A 15,808-nucleotide genomic window follows, 5' to 3' on the forward strand; every position below is an offset into this window, starting at 1 on the left:
TTATCCTGCTTTCTCCCAGCCTCACTTCCTTTAAGTTCCTCCAACACCAGCATTGTATTCTTTCATTTTTGCTTATGGGATCTTCTGTTTGTTCCTCATATCTTCTTTTCTGACGTTTATTAAAAATTCACCTGCCCTTTCTTTTTATTAAGAGATTTTATTTATTGACCCACGAGAGACACAGAGAGAGGCAGAGACATGGGCAGAGGGAGAAGCAGGCTCCCTGCGGGAAGCCCGATGCGGGACTCGATCCTGGGACCCCAGGGTCACGCCCTGAGCCCAAGGCAGATGCTCAACCAACCGCTGAGCCCCCAGGCGCCCCCATCTGCCCCCTTTAACCCACACTTTGAACCACTGACTCCCCCCCTTCCCTTTGTTTCAATCCTTGTCTTCGTTCCTTTGTGCGTTTCTCCTCAAACTGCACGTGGGTCTGACACGGGGCTGAAGCCCCTACCGAGGATCCTCTCCTGCCCCACTGCAGATCATGAGATGACCACAATGAATACGCACACTGCCCGCAATCCCAGGGACCAGGAGCAAGGCCAGGGAGGTTGTGTCAAAATCTCCAGCAAACAGTAACGTCAGGCCCGACTGAAACTGAGCAGGGCCACAAACCAGGTAAGGGGCAGGGGACAGCACCAGCCAGGGTTAGAACCAGGGAAAGAAAAAAAAAAAAGAACCAGGGAAAGAAACTGGGGGCCCAGTAAAGGAGGCCGGGTAGGGTCTTTGCCAACAACCACTGATTGTATTCTATCCAACAACTTGTCATCTTTGCCTTAGAATTAGTCCCTCAATCAAGCTCAGAAAGACAGTTTAAAAATGTATTCTTCAATATATAAAGATATAAAATCACTTTTTTCTTTCTAATTTGAGATTTTAAAATGTGAAACATGCCTAGAATTATAATTATTATGCATGTATTAAAGTAGGTTATAATAACAGACTCATAAAATTCAGCATTGATTCTATAAAATAAGAACAAAAAAAGGATTCAAAAAAAAAGAGAGAGAGAGAGAGAGAAGGAAAAAAATAAGCCAGACTTAAGGTCAAAACTGGTTATTGTAAACAAGCATTTAACTGAACTCTGAGCTTCACAGTACCTAACAATTAAAAGAAATGTGATGTATAATAAAATTCTTATTATCTGCTATAAGGAAGTAAATAATTTTTCAAGAGAAACAACCTTTGCCTATGCTAATTTTGTAACACAGGTTCCTACACATTTTTTACATGGTTCCTTTTAGAATATCATAAAGCCTATAACCCCTTATCCTAAAAAAAAAAATGCACAAATCTACTTCGCATAAACTTTACATGTAGTTTCAGAAGATTCGCAGACTGTCTCAAGTCTGTCTCTTGAAGGTTAAGGATTACTGTCATTGAAATTTGGGGGACGGGCATCTTAAAAGTCATAGTGGATAATGACAATAGAAATTGCAAAAGTTGTATGTTTTCCTATCTTATGTATGCTGTTAGGAGGGTAATATTAAAGGATAATCCGATGAAAGTAGTTTTATGAGGAAGGTAACATCATGAACTGTCTATGTTCAATCGCAATATTTGTACGTGACCTTTTGGCCAGCATTTCTGCTACCCTTAGTTTCTCATGACACAAGTGACTTCTAATCATTTAAGTGCCCTACAGGAGTATAGAATTTATGGTCCTTAGATGAGTAAATCAGATAGCTACTGCTTATCATTCCCCTACTTTGTTTGATAGTTTACTAACATGTGTGCCTACTCAAACAATATATTATTTGGTTTCCCTTATTTGTAGACTTTATAAAATAGAATCATATTATATGCAATCTCTTGAAATCTTCTTTTCACTCGACATTATGCTTCCACAATCCATCCCTGCTGTTGTATGCCACTCAATTCATCATTTTCGCTATCGTATAGTATTCCATGGAGTAATAAACCACAAATTATCCCTTCCTAGTAATAGGCACTTGGAGCGATTCTAATCTTTTGCTATTAGACTCAGAAACTGAGTTGCGATCAACATTTCCCAGGAAAAAAGGTTTTACTCCGGGGATGGCGCAGGGGAGGAACTCATAGGGCCGTTAGTAGTAGTAGCCTCAGTCATGGGCTAGCTGGTTATATGGATTCCAAATATCAATGGTTCATTGATCATTATGCTTTATGATTTACCTTCAACTTGCACATATTATTTGTAGTTATGAAACATGTTTTTTAAAAGAATAAGGTTTTTAAAGCCATTAATAAGCTAGAATATTTTATAATATTAAATTTTTTGGAAAATGGGCAATTATGCTTTAAAAGGTATCAGGAGTTTCATCAAGCACCAAAATGATCATAAGTGAAAAACCACCTGTCGGGATTCTTTGATCTTCCCTAATTATTATGAAACTATTTTGCTTTCTACCACTTTACCAGGACTAACGAAATCAATACCATGACTTTCTATTTTGTTAAACGACTGCTTCCTGAAGCTAGGCTTTTGATAAGAGCACAGAGTTCAAAGTGATTCAGCAACAAAACCAGTATCTGCGTGACTTCCAATAAACTGTTGCATAATACAGATACAAGATATTGAGTCACTTCTGTATTGCTTTTATCTGAAATATCACTGTACTCGCCGTATTAGAACAGCCTAAAGCTACAAGAGAAGAATATCCTTTTAACTATAGGAAAATGCAAAGAGGACCATGTATTGCATTTTGGAATAGATGGATCTGAGTGCATTCTTTTTATTTTGCAAAACAGTACCACTACTCTGCCGCAGAAAACAAGTACTAAAAGTGTAGATGCAAAAAGAATCTAAAATTAAATAAAAATGTAGATGCAAGGTATATAATTAAGTATTGAAGTATTTTTAAGCAGCTGTTCGAGTGACTGAGTTCAATCTTCCTACACGACCCCAAAACTTGGGAGTATAGTACCAAAGAGAAAAACTCGTTAATTTTTCCAACAATTTTGGGACGACCAAACTGACTTTGCTAAAGATGAACCCTCAACCTATTCCTGCTCTAGCCCAAACTCCAAATGTCAGATATCCCAACCCACCCAACTGCCTCTTTTGATTTTGTTTTCCTTTAGCTGAGTGTCAGGACGGCCCCAATCCCAAGTCTAGAGCCCTGTCATACAATACTGTTTCCTATGGCTCAGCCCAGTCCAACCTTCCCAAGGCAGAGCCCTAGATGAAACATGAAGCTCCTCGTTAAACTCTCTTTACCTCATGACATCGTCCATAATCACTTCATGAAACTGCTTTTTAGTGGCATCAGTAATCTCCAGGAAATTCTAATATTTTTTTACCTCTTTTTCATTACTCTGGTCTTTCTTTAGCATTTGACCCAAAAATCTCCTTGACATTCTACCTTCTTATTTTGAAAAATATGCTCTTTGTTTTTGTTCTACTTTCATGAATTCTTCACTGTTTTCTTGCAGTGGCTCTTCTTCTTCCTTGTATTTGTTGGGTTTTGCTTCAAAACACTATCCAATTAACTCACAAATCTGAAGGTGAATGATCTGGGATGAGCCCTGTTGATCTTAGCCGGGCTTGACCATGACTCTCCGGTCAACGGGAGAGTCGGTTGGGATAAGGAATACCTCTCTTCACACAGTCTCTCATCGTCCAGGGGGTCTGCTCAGGTTTTTTCTCATGGTACTTGCAGAAAAGTCCCAACACACAAGCATTTTCAATATCTGTTTTTGTCACATTTACCATTGTTCCATTGGCCAAAACAAGTCAGTTGGCCAAACTGAGAGTTTGGGTGGGAGGAGACCTCCAAAGTGCGTGGACACAAGGAGGTGTGAACAAACAGGGCCATTACTGTGATCTGCACACTGCGCTTGCTCACCTGAAATATGGGCATTTCTAAAGAGCTGATCTTTGGCCCCTTCTCCTATTTCTTAGACTCACGCTGTATGGTTCTTATAATCCTCGTGAAGTCTATGATATTCTGCAATTCTTATTCCTGTAACATCTAATAACACCTCTGTGTGAATGCCTTCAAAATTGAAAATTCCATCTTTTTTTCAGAAAATTCCATCTTTATATCCATCATCTTATTAACAAGAAATACAAAATCATATGAAAAACAAATTATGAATTCTTCCAATGACGGTTAGAAAAACCTTCTTAGAAAAGGGTGGGCCTTATGAGCTGAACCCTGAAAGAAACGTATGATTTTTCCCAAACCAGGACTGATCTATGTATTTGTTTCTTCATTGAATCATTAAGTAATAATTTTTTAAGTGCATGCCACATGACGGTTTGCGCTACTCTTACGGCATTTATCAGCACCTATCTTACGCTAGCTGAGAAAAACAGCCCCTGACATCCAAGAGCTGGCCGTGCACTATGACTAGGTCTTGCTGTTCTCCTGTTGAACATAAACAACCTCAAAGAACACCAACACCAGATGAGGCCACTCTGCGACCATGATGGAGCAAGTCGAAAACAAGATCAGACTTTTAATCTTTTAATCATACCTGAATACCCACAAAAATGTGGACACTATCCAACCACAAAAATGACCAAACATCCACTTATCTTGGCTACCATGAGCAAATGTGGTTTCCCTACCAAATACAGCCTTAATCTTGAACTAGTCTTCCCTCCTTCTCATCAAAATTTATTAAAATACCCAATTGTACAGTTATCCCCCCTTTCTGACAGCAGTCAATCCAGGGTGAAGCCATGCTTCTTTAAATCCTCCCCAAGGGACACCTGGGTGGCTCAGCGGTTCAGCATCTGCCTTCAGCCCAGGGCATGATCCCGGGGTCCTGGGATTGAGTCCTACATCTGGCTCCTTGCAGGGAGCCTGCTTCTCCCTCTGCCTGTGTCTCTGCCTCTCTCTGTGTGTCTCTCATGAATAAATAAATACAATAATTAAAAATAATAAAAATAAAAAATAAGTCCTCCCCAAAATTACACCCCCAAATTCTATGATGCATCCTTTCTAACATGCTCTTACTAAGATGTCCACTGTTGTTCCTGCTGTGTTCTCCTTCCCCACAATGAGCAGTGTATCAGCACAGGTGTATTCCTGGTGGTCTTTGGCTGGCGGGCACTGACATACATTCTTGATTTATTTGTCTTACCTCCAGAGATTGTTGAAAATCTCTGGAGAAGAAGCACTGTCCGATTCATTTTGATGTGTCCCACTATATAAAAGTCAATGACTAGAAATGCTGAGAAGATTCTGGAGAAAGTATCCTGAGTCATCCATCATAGATATAACACAGGCATCCTCCAGAGATGACTTCCTAGAAGTGACTTTTCAAGCAGCACAATTCTGGGGCTTGCAGGGATATGTCCCTCCTATATTTAAGTTTATTTATTTATTTATTTATTTATTATTTTTAGTAATCTTCACACCTAATGTTGAGCTCAAATTCACAACCCCAAGGTCAAGGGTTGTGTGCTTTTCTGACTGAGACAGCCTAGCCCCCCCCAGATAAGTCCCTCCTATAATGAGAATCTTGGTATGTCAAAATTGATCAATATTCAGAAATAGAAAAAAAGATGTATGTGAGATTGGAATAGCATCAGAGTGACTTTATTTTTTTTTAAGAATTTATTTATCCATTCATGAGAGACACAGAGAGTGAGGCAGAGACACAGGCAGAGGGAGAAGCAGGCTCCCTGCGGGGAGCCCGATGCGGGATTCGATCCCAGGACCCCGGGGTCACGCCCTGAACCGAGGGCAGACGCTCAACCTCTGAGCCACCCGGGTGCTCCCATCAGAGTGACTTTAAATCTACCAACAATACTGGCCTTTCATAGGAGCCATATGGGATTCTTCTGAATCATCTAAATCATGCTGCCAATGTGGTATGCAACATTTGTGTTAATGGAAATATTTATTTTGATGTAAGATTCTAAATGTCTTTCAAAATAGATACCTAATATAAATTTTAAAAGTTCTTAGTGATAGAAGTTCTTGAATTACAAAAGTTCTTAGCTTTAGCACTTCTTGAATTGCATTCTCATTTTACCCTTCAAAAGGCACAGAATTCATGAAAAAAATCCCTAATTGAGAAATTTAGTCTGAATTTAAAGGCATTACAAAATATGCATATGAATAAAAAAGAAGACAAATAAAAACTTAAAGAATGTAACGCTAAAACTAACTCAATTTTTAAGAGAAAAGCTAATCGAAAAAGTTTGTAGAAAAAAATGACATGACAAAAAGATCATACACAAGGCACAGTCTATATGGCATCTGAAATTAGTCAAATAAGCATGAAGGCATATACTACAGATCACATGATCTACATTTGCATCTATATAGCTTAAAATTCTTATTACGTTAATCTTCAAAATAATCCACATAAACTAATACTAAAGTTGCAGCCGTCAGGAAAACAGCCATAAGGAGATCTAAAATACCAGCCAAGCTACCATCCATCTATATAACGACCTTCCCCCAGAAAAATTGGCCAATCTTTCCAGTGCTAACAAGCGTGAAGAACCCCCATTAAAAATGGGAGTCAGAAAATGCTGCAGAGAAATTAGCAGCTAATTAGTAAGAAAACTAGTAAAAAGAACATACAATTATTGTGTTTGGTAATGTTTTAGAATGTGACAGTGAAAATCTATTAATATTCAGTAAAAGCATCAAACTTTCAGCGTGCACAATCTGAAAAATATTTCACATACATAATAGTTTTGAAATTATGTATGTTAAGCATAAAAACTGAAATTATAAGTCTGGCCCATGACATTAATTTTGTAAATTGGGTTTTGGTTTTCTGTCCATTTAAAAGCCCAAGCCAATAATTCTTTACTCTAAATATAACCATAATATAGTTTAATGCGTATGTATGTGATTTTTAAATACCATTTCAATAAGATTCACAATCTGTTTCCAGCTTGATATTCATTCTACATTATGGATAATATTCACAGCAATCTGTGAACCCTAAGCATTTTTTTTCCCAGTAGTGGATTAGAGCCACTAATTTCTGGGACCTGGAAATTATGCTATTATGACTATGAGTTTAATCAAAAATTAAGACATGAACAATTCATTGAGAAAATAATGCGAAATGCCCTTTGCCTTTAGAAACTCATTAGATATTTCTGGTAGGTAAAAAAACAATTCAGAGAGGAACTGTTTAAAAAAAAAAAAAGGTTGGCTTTGTCAGCTACTCTTGAAAACATCTGAGATTTGCAGATAAGCAAACATTTATTGAATTACTCGTTTGCCCAAGCAACAGGTAGGAGTGATCCTCATGCACAGGCGCTGCGCTAAGCTCAGGGCCCAGGGCAATGGCTTCTCTACCCACTACCCCCAACGGCTTATGGTCTTACAGAAAATACATAAGCAATGACCATAAAGGATGTTAAAAGTTCTAAACAGGAACACCGAACCTAGTCCAGAAAGTCGAGAAAGGCTTCAGAGAGAGAGGAACACACAGGGTGAGCCTGAAGATGAGGGACAGTTGGCGGGAAAAGAGGAGGGAGAGGACTGCAGGCCGCACAGCGCGCCCACACGAAGCCTCAGGCCGCGGGAGGGAGAGCAAAAGACTCTAGCGTGTGAAACCCCCTTCCAGGGAAAGAAATCTTCTGAGCTGAGGCCTCAGCCGGGATGCACAAAGTATGATCTATTTAGATAGAAGTAAATGGGGAGCCACACGACTCAATAATAGGTACCATTCATGAAGCCCTCCCTACGCGTCAGATTCTCTGTGGTGCGCGCTTTTCCCACAAATAATCTCATTTATGTCACATAATGACCCACAAGATAGGCGTCACTTTTATTCCTCTTTTACATACGAGAAACTGAGGCAGAGGGGTCAAATAATTTGCTCAGGTTCACACGGCTAAGCCATGACAGAGCCAGATGCAAATCTAGATCATCTGGTCCCATGGCCTGTGTTCATGAGCACAGAAAAAGGGTAAGTAGCATCATATCTCAATTAAAATTCTATGCCACCAACATTTTGACCTACTTAAAATATCCAGCAGAAGAACCCAAAGATTGCTCTGATTTTGATTTGCAGCAGAGCGGTATCGCACTGCAGCACGGAGAGCTGGAGACTCCAAAGGGAATTTTCTGAGCTGATAATCAGGCGGTTAATTGGGGCAAAACCTTGTTTGTTTTTCTCTTGGGAGCCTCCAGACCCAGGAGACAGCTCATAAGAGTTGCTTAACAAGAGTCAGTCCCACTTTATTGCATAGAAGGCTGCGCCTGTCCCATGTAGGATGACTCGCCTGTAGGTGATTTTCTAGTGACTTAAACTACTCGAAGTGGACACGTCAGATTGGTTTGTGAATATACCGATGCCTTTGGTACAGCCGCTGTGGAAAGTAGAGTGGAAGTTCCTCAAAAAAACAATTTTTTATTAGTTCCTCAAAAAATTTAAAAATAGAAATATTATATGATCAAAACATTCCACTCATGGGTATTTACCCAAATAAAATGAAAACCCTCATTTGAAAAGACATATGCACCCTGTGTTTAGGGCGGCATTATCTCACAACAACCAAGACACGGAGGCAACCTAAGTGTCCATCAGTAGACGAACAGATAAGGAAGATGTGGGGTGTCTGTGTGTGTGTGTGTGTGTGTGAATATTACACAGTCATAAAAAAAAAAAAGGTGAGATCATGCCATCTGAGACACGGATGGACCTAAAGGGTAATAGGCTAAGTGAAATAAGTCAGGCTAAGAAAGACAAATACTATATGATTCCACTCATAAGTGAAATCTAAACAAACAAAGAAACAAATTAGTAGACAAAAAGCAGAATCAGACCTATACAGAGAACAAACTGAGGGAGGAGGATGGGTTTGGGCAAAATGGATGGAAGGGAGGCGGAGATACAGGCTTCCAGTTGTGGAATGAATACGTTACAGCGATAAAGGGCGCAGCGTGGGAAATATGGTCAATGGTATTTTGATAGCGACACCGGGGCCGGATGGTAGCCGCACCTGCGGTCAACAGCGTGACGTACACTCGTGAATCACTATGTTGCACACCCGCATCTAACGTCACATTGTATATCAGTCGTACTCAACTAAAATATATATATATATTCTGATGCTTTTATTTATGCGTTAATAATAGTTTTAATTTTTAAGCTACATTGTTCACTAATAAGATTCAAAAGGTGGCTTCACTTCCCGCCTGGGAAAGAAGTCTACTGACCCCAAGTGTGAAGGTCACTAGGAACACTCTGTCCACCTCGTATTGGGTAGTTCTTAAATTCAGCAGTATTCACCAAATCCTGAAGCTCTGATCCTATTTTTAAATGGTGGGGGTGAAAGAATTCCCGTCCTGAAAATATACCACTTTATTTCTCAATGCTACTTTCCTCCAGCCAGACAATGGCGATGACCTTAGGTCAGATAAGATTTTGACAGAACCCTAGTTTGACATATTAAAGAGGAGCACGATTAGGAAACTATGCCCTAAACAGATGGGGAGAAATTCCATTACCTTTATACGTCATAAAATTCTAACACTTTTATTTCATAGCATAAACTACCAACAAAATTACAAGGTGCAAATATTTTTAATGCAGTTTATAAAATGGTGAATAGGAGAGGACTTGGAAATAATCTGCCTTTATGCGGTGATGGGAAGAGGAGAAAAAGCTTCCCACTGAATGCGTTCCTAGTTTAATGTGGTATAAAGTATGTGAGCACCACCTAAAGCACACTTAGACAGTTAGGCACAGAACTTTTTAAACGCTTTGTAGATAAATGATTTGCTACGTGCAAACTGTACAATTGCTGATCAGTTTGCTTTTCATCGGTACGTTGCATTAGTTAAATCTTTTTTTTACAGTAAAAACATGGAATTTAAAGCTGTTGTTCTTGCCTCCACGATTTATATGTAATTTCCATACCATTATTTTCTGGGTGAACTTTGTCTCTAAAAACGCTGGGCATAGGGCAGCCCCAGTGGTGCAGGGGTTTGGTGCCGCCTGCGGCCCAGGGTGTGATCCTGGAGACCCGGGATCGAGTCCCGCGTCGGGCTCCCTGCATGGAGCCGGCTCCTCCCTCTGCCTGTGTCTCTGCCTCTCTCTCTCTCTCTGTCTCTCATAAATAAATAAATAAATAAATAAATAAATAAATAAATAAATAAATAAATAAATCCATCCATCCATCCATCCATCCATCCATCCATCCATCCGCTGGCCATAAAAAACGTAAAAGGAGTTCTGAGTAACCAGACTCTGAGAGCAAGGGTTCTGAGAAATTTCATGTTGAAGATGTTGAAGACTCGCACTCATCTATGAAAGGATCTAGGAATTCAAATCAAAGTTAAGGCAAACACAATAATTTTTCTTAGAGAGAAAATAAGTCATTAAGAATGGTTTTAGGGCAGCCGGGGTAGCTCAGCCGTTTAGTGCTGCCTTCAGCCCAGGGTGTGGTCCTGGAGACCCAAGATCGAGTCCCGCGTCGGGCTCCCTGCATGGGGCCTGTTTCTCCCTCTGCCTGTGTCTCTGCCTCTCTCTCTCTCTCTCTCTGTCTCTCATGAATAAATAAATAAAATAAAAAAAGAATGGTTTTATTACATCACTTAATGCAAGATATTTAGAAAAGATAAAGCATTTCAAGGTGGAATAACAATCAAGTACTAAATTGCTTTATCTTTTCACAATAGTATAGTTCTTTTTTTTTTTTAACATCTCTACTTCTTGTATTAAAAAACAAACAAAAAAAATGCTGAAACCTTCAACCGATTTGCCCTGACACTGATAACTCCAGAAGTATCTGCACTGTTTTCTCATTCGGACAAGTCAAGAATAAAAACACAAACAGATAAATACTAACATGCGCTGCATTAAACTAGTCTGATTAGGAGTTAGACGAACTCAATTTTCACCGGTTTCCCATTACCTCTCATCCCACGCATGTAAATATAAACAATCGCCTTTACTCGACACTGTACACAGAGCTCACTGTAAAATAAACCACGTTAACTTCCACAGTATTTGAAAAACTATGAAATGCAACTTTGAAAAACTCAATGAAGAAAGACATTAAAAAGCCATCTTTGGGTAGCTCCCCGGCTACGAAGGCTGTGTGTGGGCCACGTGGATACCCTTCACTCAGGAGACTTACCCACTAAGTTTAAATCACTACCACTTGAAATGGCCTGGAATTATAGAGGCTGCAGCTACCTGCACTGGAAGTATTGAAGAATTTAGCCATTTGGTGGCAAGAACCCTCTTTGAGAACCTAGGTTCATAGATGACGGCCATCGTGTACACTTAAATGCAAAGAAATAACCCAGGCTGACCAACATCTTCTGGGCATCGAGCTTTTATGCCAGTGGATGTGAAGATCCCAAGGGGAGCCCGCTGTAGAGATACAGGTTGGTAGTGACACACGGAAATACTGCTGAGGACCAATTCCAAGAGGAAACAAGGAAGGCAGTAATCTCTCGGACATTGGTCCTCACAACATTTTTCTAGCTCTGTCTCCTGAAGCAAGAAATAAAAGCAAAACCAACCTATTGGGACTACATCAAAATAAATAGTTTCAGCACAGGGAAAGAAACAATCAACACAACTAAAATGCAACCCATGAATGGGAGAAGATGTTTGAAAATAATATCTAATAAAGGGTTGGTATAAAAAATATATATAATGAACTGATACAACTTAATACCCAAAAAACAAATAACCCAATTTAAAAAATGGGCAGAAGATATAAACAGACATTTCTACAAAGACCTTCCAGAGCCAAGAGACTCATGAAAAGATGCTCCATATCCCTCATCATCAGGGAAACGCAAATCACAACTATAATGAGCTATCACCTCGCACCTTGAGAATGGCTAAAACCAAAAACACAAGAAACAACAAGTGGGGGCTAGGATGTGGAGAAAAAGGAACACTTGTGCACTGTCAGTGGGGATGCAAACTGGTGCAGCCACAGAGGAAAACAGTACGGAGCTTCCTCAAACAAAAATAAAACCATCCTGTAATCCAGTAATCACACTACTGCATATTTACTAAAAAAAATGCCAAAACACTAATCCAAAGGGATACATGCAACTGTATGTTTATTGGAGGATTATTCACAATAGCCCAACTATGGAAGCTGCCCAAGTGTCCATTGGTAGATGAATGGATAGAGATCTGATACAGATAGACGAGAGAGAGAGGGAGAGAGAGAGAGAGAGAGATCTACCCAGATAGCAAGATAGGCAGATGATGGATGGTTGGATGGATGGATGGATGGATGGATAGATAGATAGATAGATAGATAGATAGATAGATAGATAGATAGATAGATAGATAGATAATGGAATATGATACAGTCGTAAAAGAATGAAATCTTGCCATTTGCAACATGGATAGAGCCAGAGAGTATAAAGGGAAGAGAAATCAGTAAGTCAAAGACAGACACCATATGATCTCATATGTGAAATTCAAGAAACAAATGAACAAAGGGAAAGAGAGAGAGTAAAACCAGCAAACAGATTCTTAACTAGAGCGCCAACACGGCTACCAGGGGGGATGTGTGTGGGGGGATGCGGGAAATCGGGGGTGAGGATTAAAGAGTGCCCGAGTCATGATGAATGAAAGACGGAATGATAAGAATATGGGTAGATTACGAGTTCAAGACTCTCCCGTGATGTTCTGGTATTCCTTTGTGTAGAATGCACAGGGGCTGCCGAACATCGAGCGTACCTAACGCCGGACCTACTGCACCCTGAACATGGAGGAGTAAGAACATAAAGTAAGCGTTCAGGGAATAGGTATTTCCTGGGGCCCCTGGGAGGCTGAGCAGTTGAGCGTCTGGCTTCGGCTCAGGGTGTGACCCCGGGGTCCCGGGATCGAGTCCCACATCGGGCTCCCTGCATGGAGCTTGTTTCTCCCTCCACCTGGGTCTCTGCCTCTCTCTGTGTCTCTGTCTCTCATGAATAAATAAAATCTTTTCTTTTTTTACACCGTATCATTATTTTTAATGTCCAATGTTTATAATATGAGGGCCGGGGCTTTCTCCCCAACTCAAGTTTATAAATTTTCAATTGGCTTGTGAGGCCAATAGGGATACTTCTTGTCTAATCTGGTTTCTGGGAAGACTTCATTCAGGTCCTCAATGGTCATCTGATCAGATGGAATTATGTTCTCGTCTTCTCCAGCTCTTTTTCATATTCTTCAATCCTGGCCTTTGAGAGGGACAAAAACTCAGCACAGCTTTTCACATCTTCTTTTTCCCCAACATCCACCTGGACAGTGTATTTATCCTCTGGCACAGGAACCTTGAGGGCATTAAACTTCTTCTCAAAGTCATCTACCAAGCCAGCCTCTGCCACACTGGCCTTGTAGTAAGCCCAGTCGACAGCAGGTGGTTTCTCAGGAAGAGGAGCCAACCTGGAGGCAAGCATCTCATTCCAGGATTTCAGGGAGTTGGCAATGGCCTTCTGGTTTCGGGGTATGATCTCCCCAAAAGCTACCCAGTCAATGGTTTTTAGAGCAAGTTTTCACCCAGCCATCTTGAGATCCTTCCCCGACCCCCAATAAAATCTTTAAAAAAAAAAAAAAAAAGAATAAGGTATTTCCTATAGATTGTCCCAGAAAACAAATGTTTACACATATGATCGTGGCATTTGAGAACAACTCCATTCACCGGGAGTCTAGATTTCAATTCATTTCCACTTAGGTACAAAAGAAGGCCTGGGGTTGGAAGGAATCTCCGCGGTTACCCGACTCGCTCGGATTCGTAGTTGGGTCTGGAAAGCGGCAGTGCTGCCCCAAAGGCACCTCCTTGCTGTTTTACTCCTGGGCAAGGAGCGGGTGGCGCGGCCCTCCTAGAAAGGGGAGCCCTGTGAGAAGCCCCGGGCCCCCCGGGGCGTCTTTCCTCTACTGAGGGTCCATCTGTAAAATGGGTCGAGCGCCCTTCCCGGCCTTGGGTCTCGCTGGAACCGGCAGGAGCAGGGTCGGGGCCAGTCGGTCCCCACTTGCTCCTGGTCCTGCTGAACCTCGTGTCCCGCGGCCGGGCTGCACCTCCCTCACGTCCACCTGCCAGGAGCGCAGCCCCCGGCTCCCGCTCGCAGGACCACACAGCCAGGCCCCGCACCGGCCCGATGGCGAGGGGACAAGGGCGTCCAGCCTTCCTCTGCGCGGCCACCACGGTTCTCAGGGATTTCTTCACCAGCCCTTGGGGGACGCGGCCGTCATATCGTCCTTCTTGGTGGAACCTCCCAAGTACCTGGCGCCGCCAGCCTGTGACCCTGATGACCTCGAGCGCATCACCAGTGGGGGCGCGAGTCCCCACCTGCGCTCCCAGGACGAGGTCTGGGCGCGGTCGCACTGGGAAAGGGCAGTGAAAGCTTAGCACCCTGGGTGCTCGCGGGCCCTGTGGGTGCCCAGGTGGGCAGGGGCTGGCGCTTCAGAGGTCTCCAGACCCAGAGAGCTGGACTTGGCTTTGACAGTGTGACTTGAGGGAGGCCTGTGGCGCCCCTGCGAGGGCCAGGCCGTCATCCCGACTGGCCCCGACCCTGCTCCTGCCCGCGTACTCACTGCTCACCTGCCGGCAGGTGCGCTCCCCCCTCCCCCTGCCCGCGTACTCACGGCCCGGCCTACGGGCAGGTGCGCCCCCTCCCCCCCTCCCCTCCCGCGTCCATGTACTCACGGCTCCGCCTGCGGGCAGGTGCGCCCCCTCCCCTTTCCCCCTCCCCCTGCCCGCGTACTCACGGCCCGGCCTGCGGGCAGGTGCGCCCCCTCCCCTTTCCCCCTCCCCGCGTCCGTGTACTCACGGCTCCGCCTGCGGGCAGGTGCGCCCCCTCCCCTCCCCTCCCCTTCCCCGTCCGTGTACTCACGGCTCGGCCTGCGGGCAGGTGCGCCCCCTCCCCTCCCCCCTCCCCTCCCCTCCCCTCCCCGCCCCCCCGCCCGCCCGCGTACTCACGGCTCCGCCTGCAGGCTCCGGTCCTCCGCCAGGTAGTTGGAGGGCACGTAGCCCTGCGGCCGCCCCTCGCCGCGCCCGTCCAGCCGCCGGGCCAGCCACCAGCCCTCCAGGGACGCGTCCAGCACCTGCAGCCGCTCGCCCGCGCGGAAGCTCAGGTCCTCCGCCGTGCGCGCCCGGTAGTCGAACAGCGCCACGAAGTAGCGGCCGCCGCCGGGCTGCGGACCCCGCGTCGGGGCGGCGTCGGGGCGGGCGCGGGCCCCCGGGTTCGCGATCACCAGCGGCTTCTCGGGCTCCCGGCCCGCGCAGGGCAGCCAGCGCCGCAGGTGCGCGCACAGCCGCACGCAGGTGCCGCCCATGGCTGCTCCTCGGCCCCGCGGAGCCCTCGCAGGCGCCGCAGAGCCCGGGTCGGTCCGCGGGCGCACCTGCCGCCGCCCGGGGCGAGGCTGCTCGCGGCAAACCTGGCACCGGGCGGCCCCTGCGGACGGACGGACGGACGGACGGAGGAGCCCCTCGCCTGCCGCCCTGCCGTCCGGTCCGCGGGCGCAACAGGTGGCCCCGCCCTCCGCCCGCCCCGCCCGCAGCGCGTCCCTAAGCCCGTCCCTAACCGCCCGCCCCGCCGCGTCCCTAGGCCCGTCCCTAGGCCCGTCCCTAACCTCCCGCCCGCAGCGCGTCCCTAGGCCCGTCCCTAACCGTCCGCCCCGCAGCACGTGCCTAAGCCCGTCCCTAACCTCCCGCCAGCTGTGCCCTGCAGCGCGTCCTTAAGCCCGTCCGTAACCGCCCGCCCCGCAGCACGTGCCTAAGCCCGTCCCTAACCTCCCGCCAGCTGCGCCCCACGGCCCGCGAGCCCCCCCCCGCACTTCCTGGTCCCCCCCCCGTCGGGGATCCGCAGGGGGCCCCCCACCTGCCCACCCCAGGGACACTCGCGCCCCCGCAAGGAGCCAGCCCCCCAGGCAGCTG

The 15,808-nt window shown here is 44.9% G+C and overlaps 1 protein-coding gene and 1 pseudogene across 1 annotated transcript in view; both read right to left on the reverse strand.

Moving 5' to 3' along the window:
- FRK (fyn related Src family tyrosine kinase) overlaps positions 1-15,222 on the reverse strand; it is a 96,700-nt gene extending 81,478 nt beyond the window's left edge. The window contains exon 1 of the mRNA XM_025444769.3: positions 14,852-15,222. Within this exon, the coding sequence (XP_025300554.3) occupies positions 14,852-15,207 (356 nt within the window). The 5' untranslated portion in view covers positions 15,208-15,222. The remainder of the gene's footprint in view (positions 1-14,851) is intronic.
- On the reverse strand, positions 12,899-13,439 carry LOC125752283 (ATP synthase subunit d, mitochondrial-like; annotated as a pseudogene).
- Positions 15,223-15,808: the final 586 nt, after the last annotated feature.

This window comes from Canis lupus, chromosome 12, assembly GCF_003254725.2.
Source record: "Canis lupus dingo isolate Sandy chromosome 12, ASM325472v2, whole genome shotgun sequence".
Classification (NCBI taxonomy): Eukaryota; Metazoa; Chordata; class Mammalia; order Carnivora; family Canidae; genus Canis; species Canis lupus.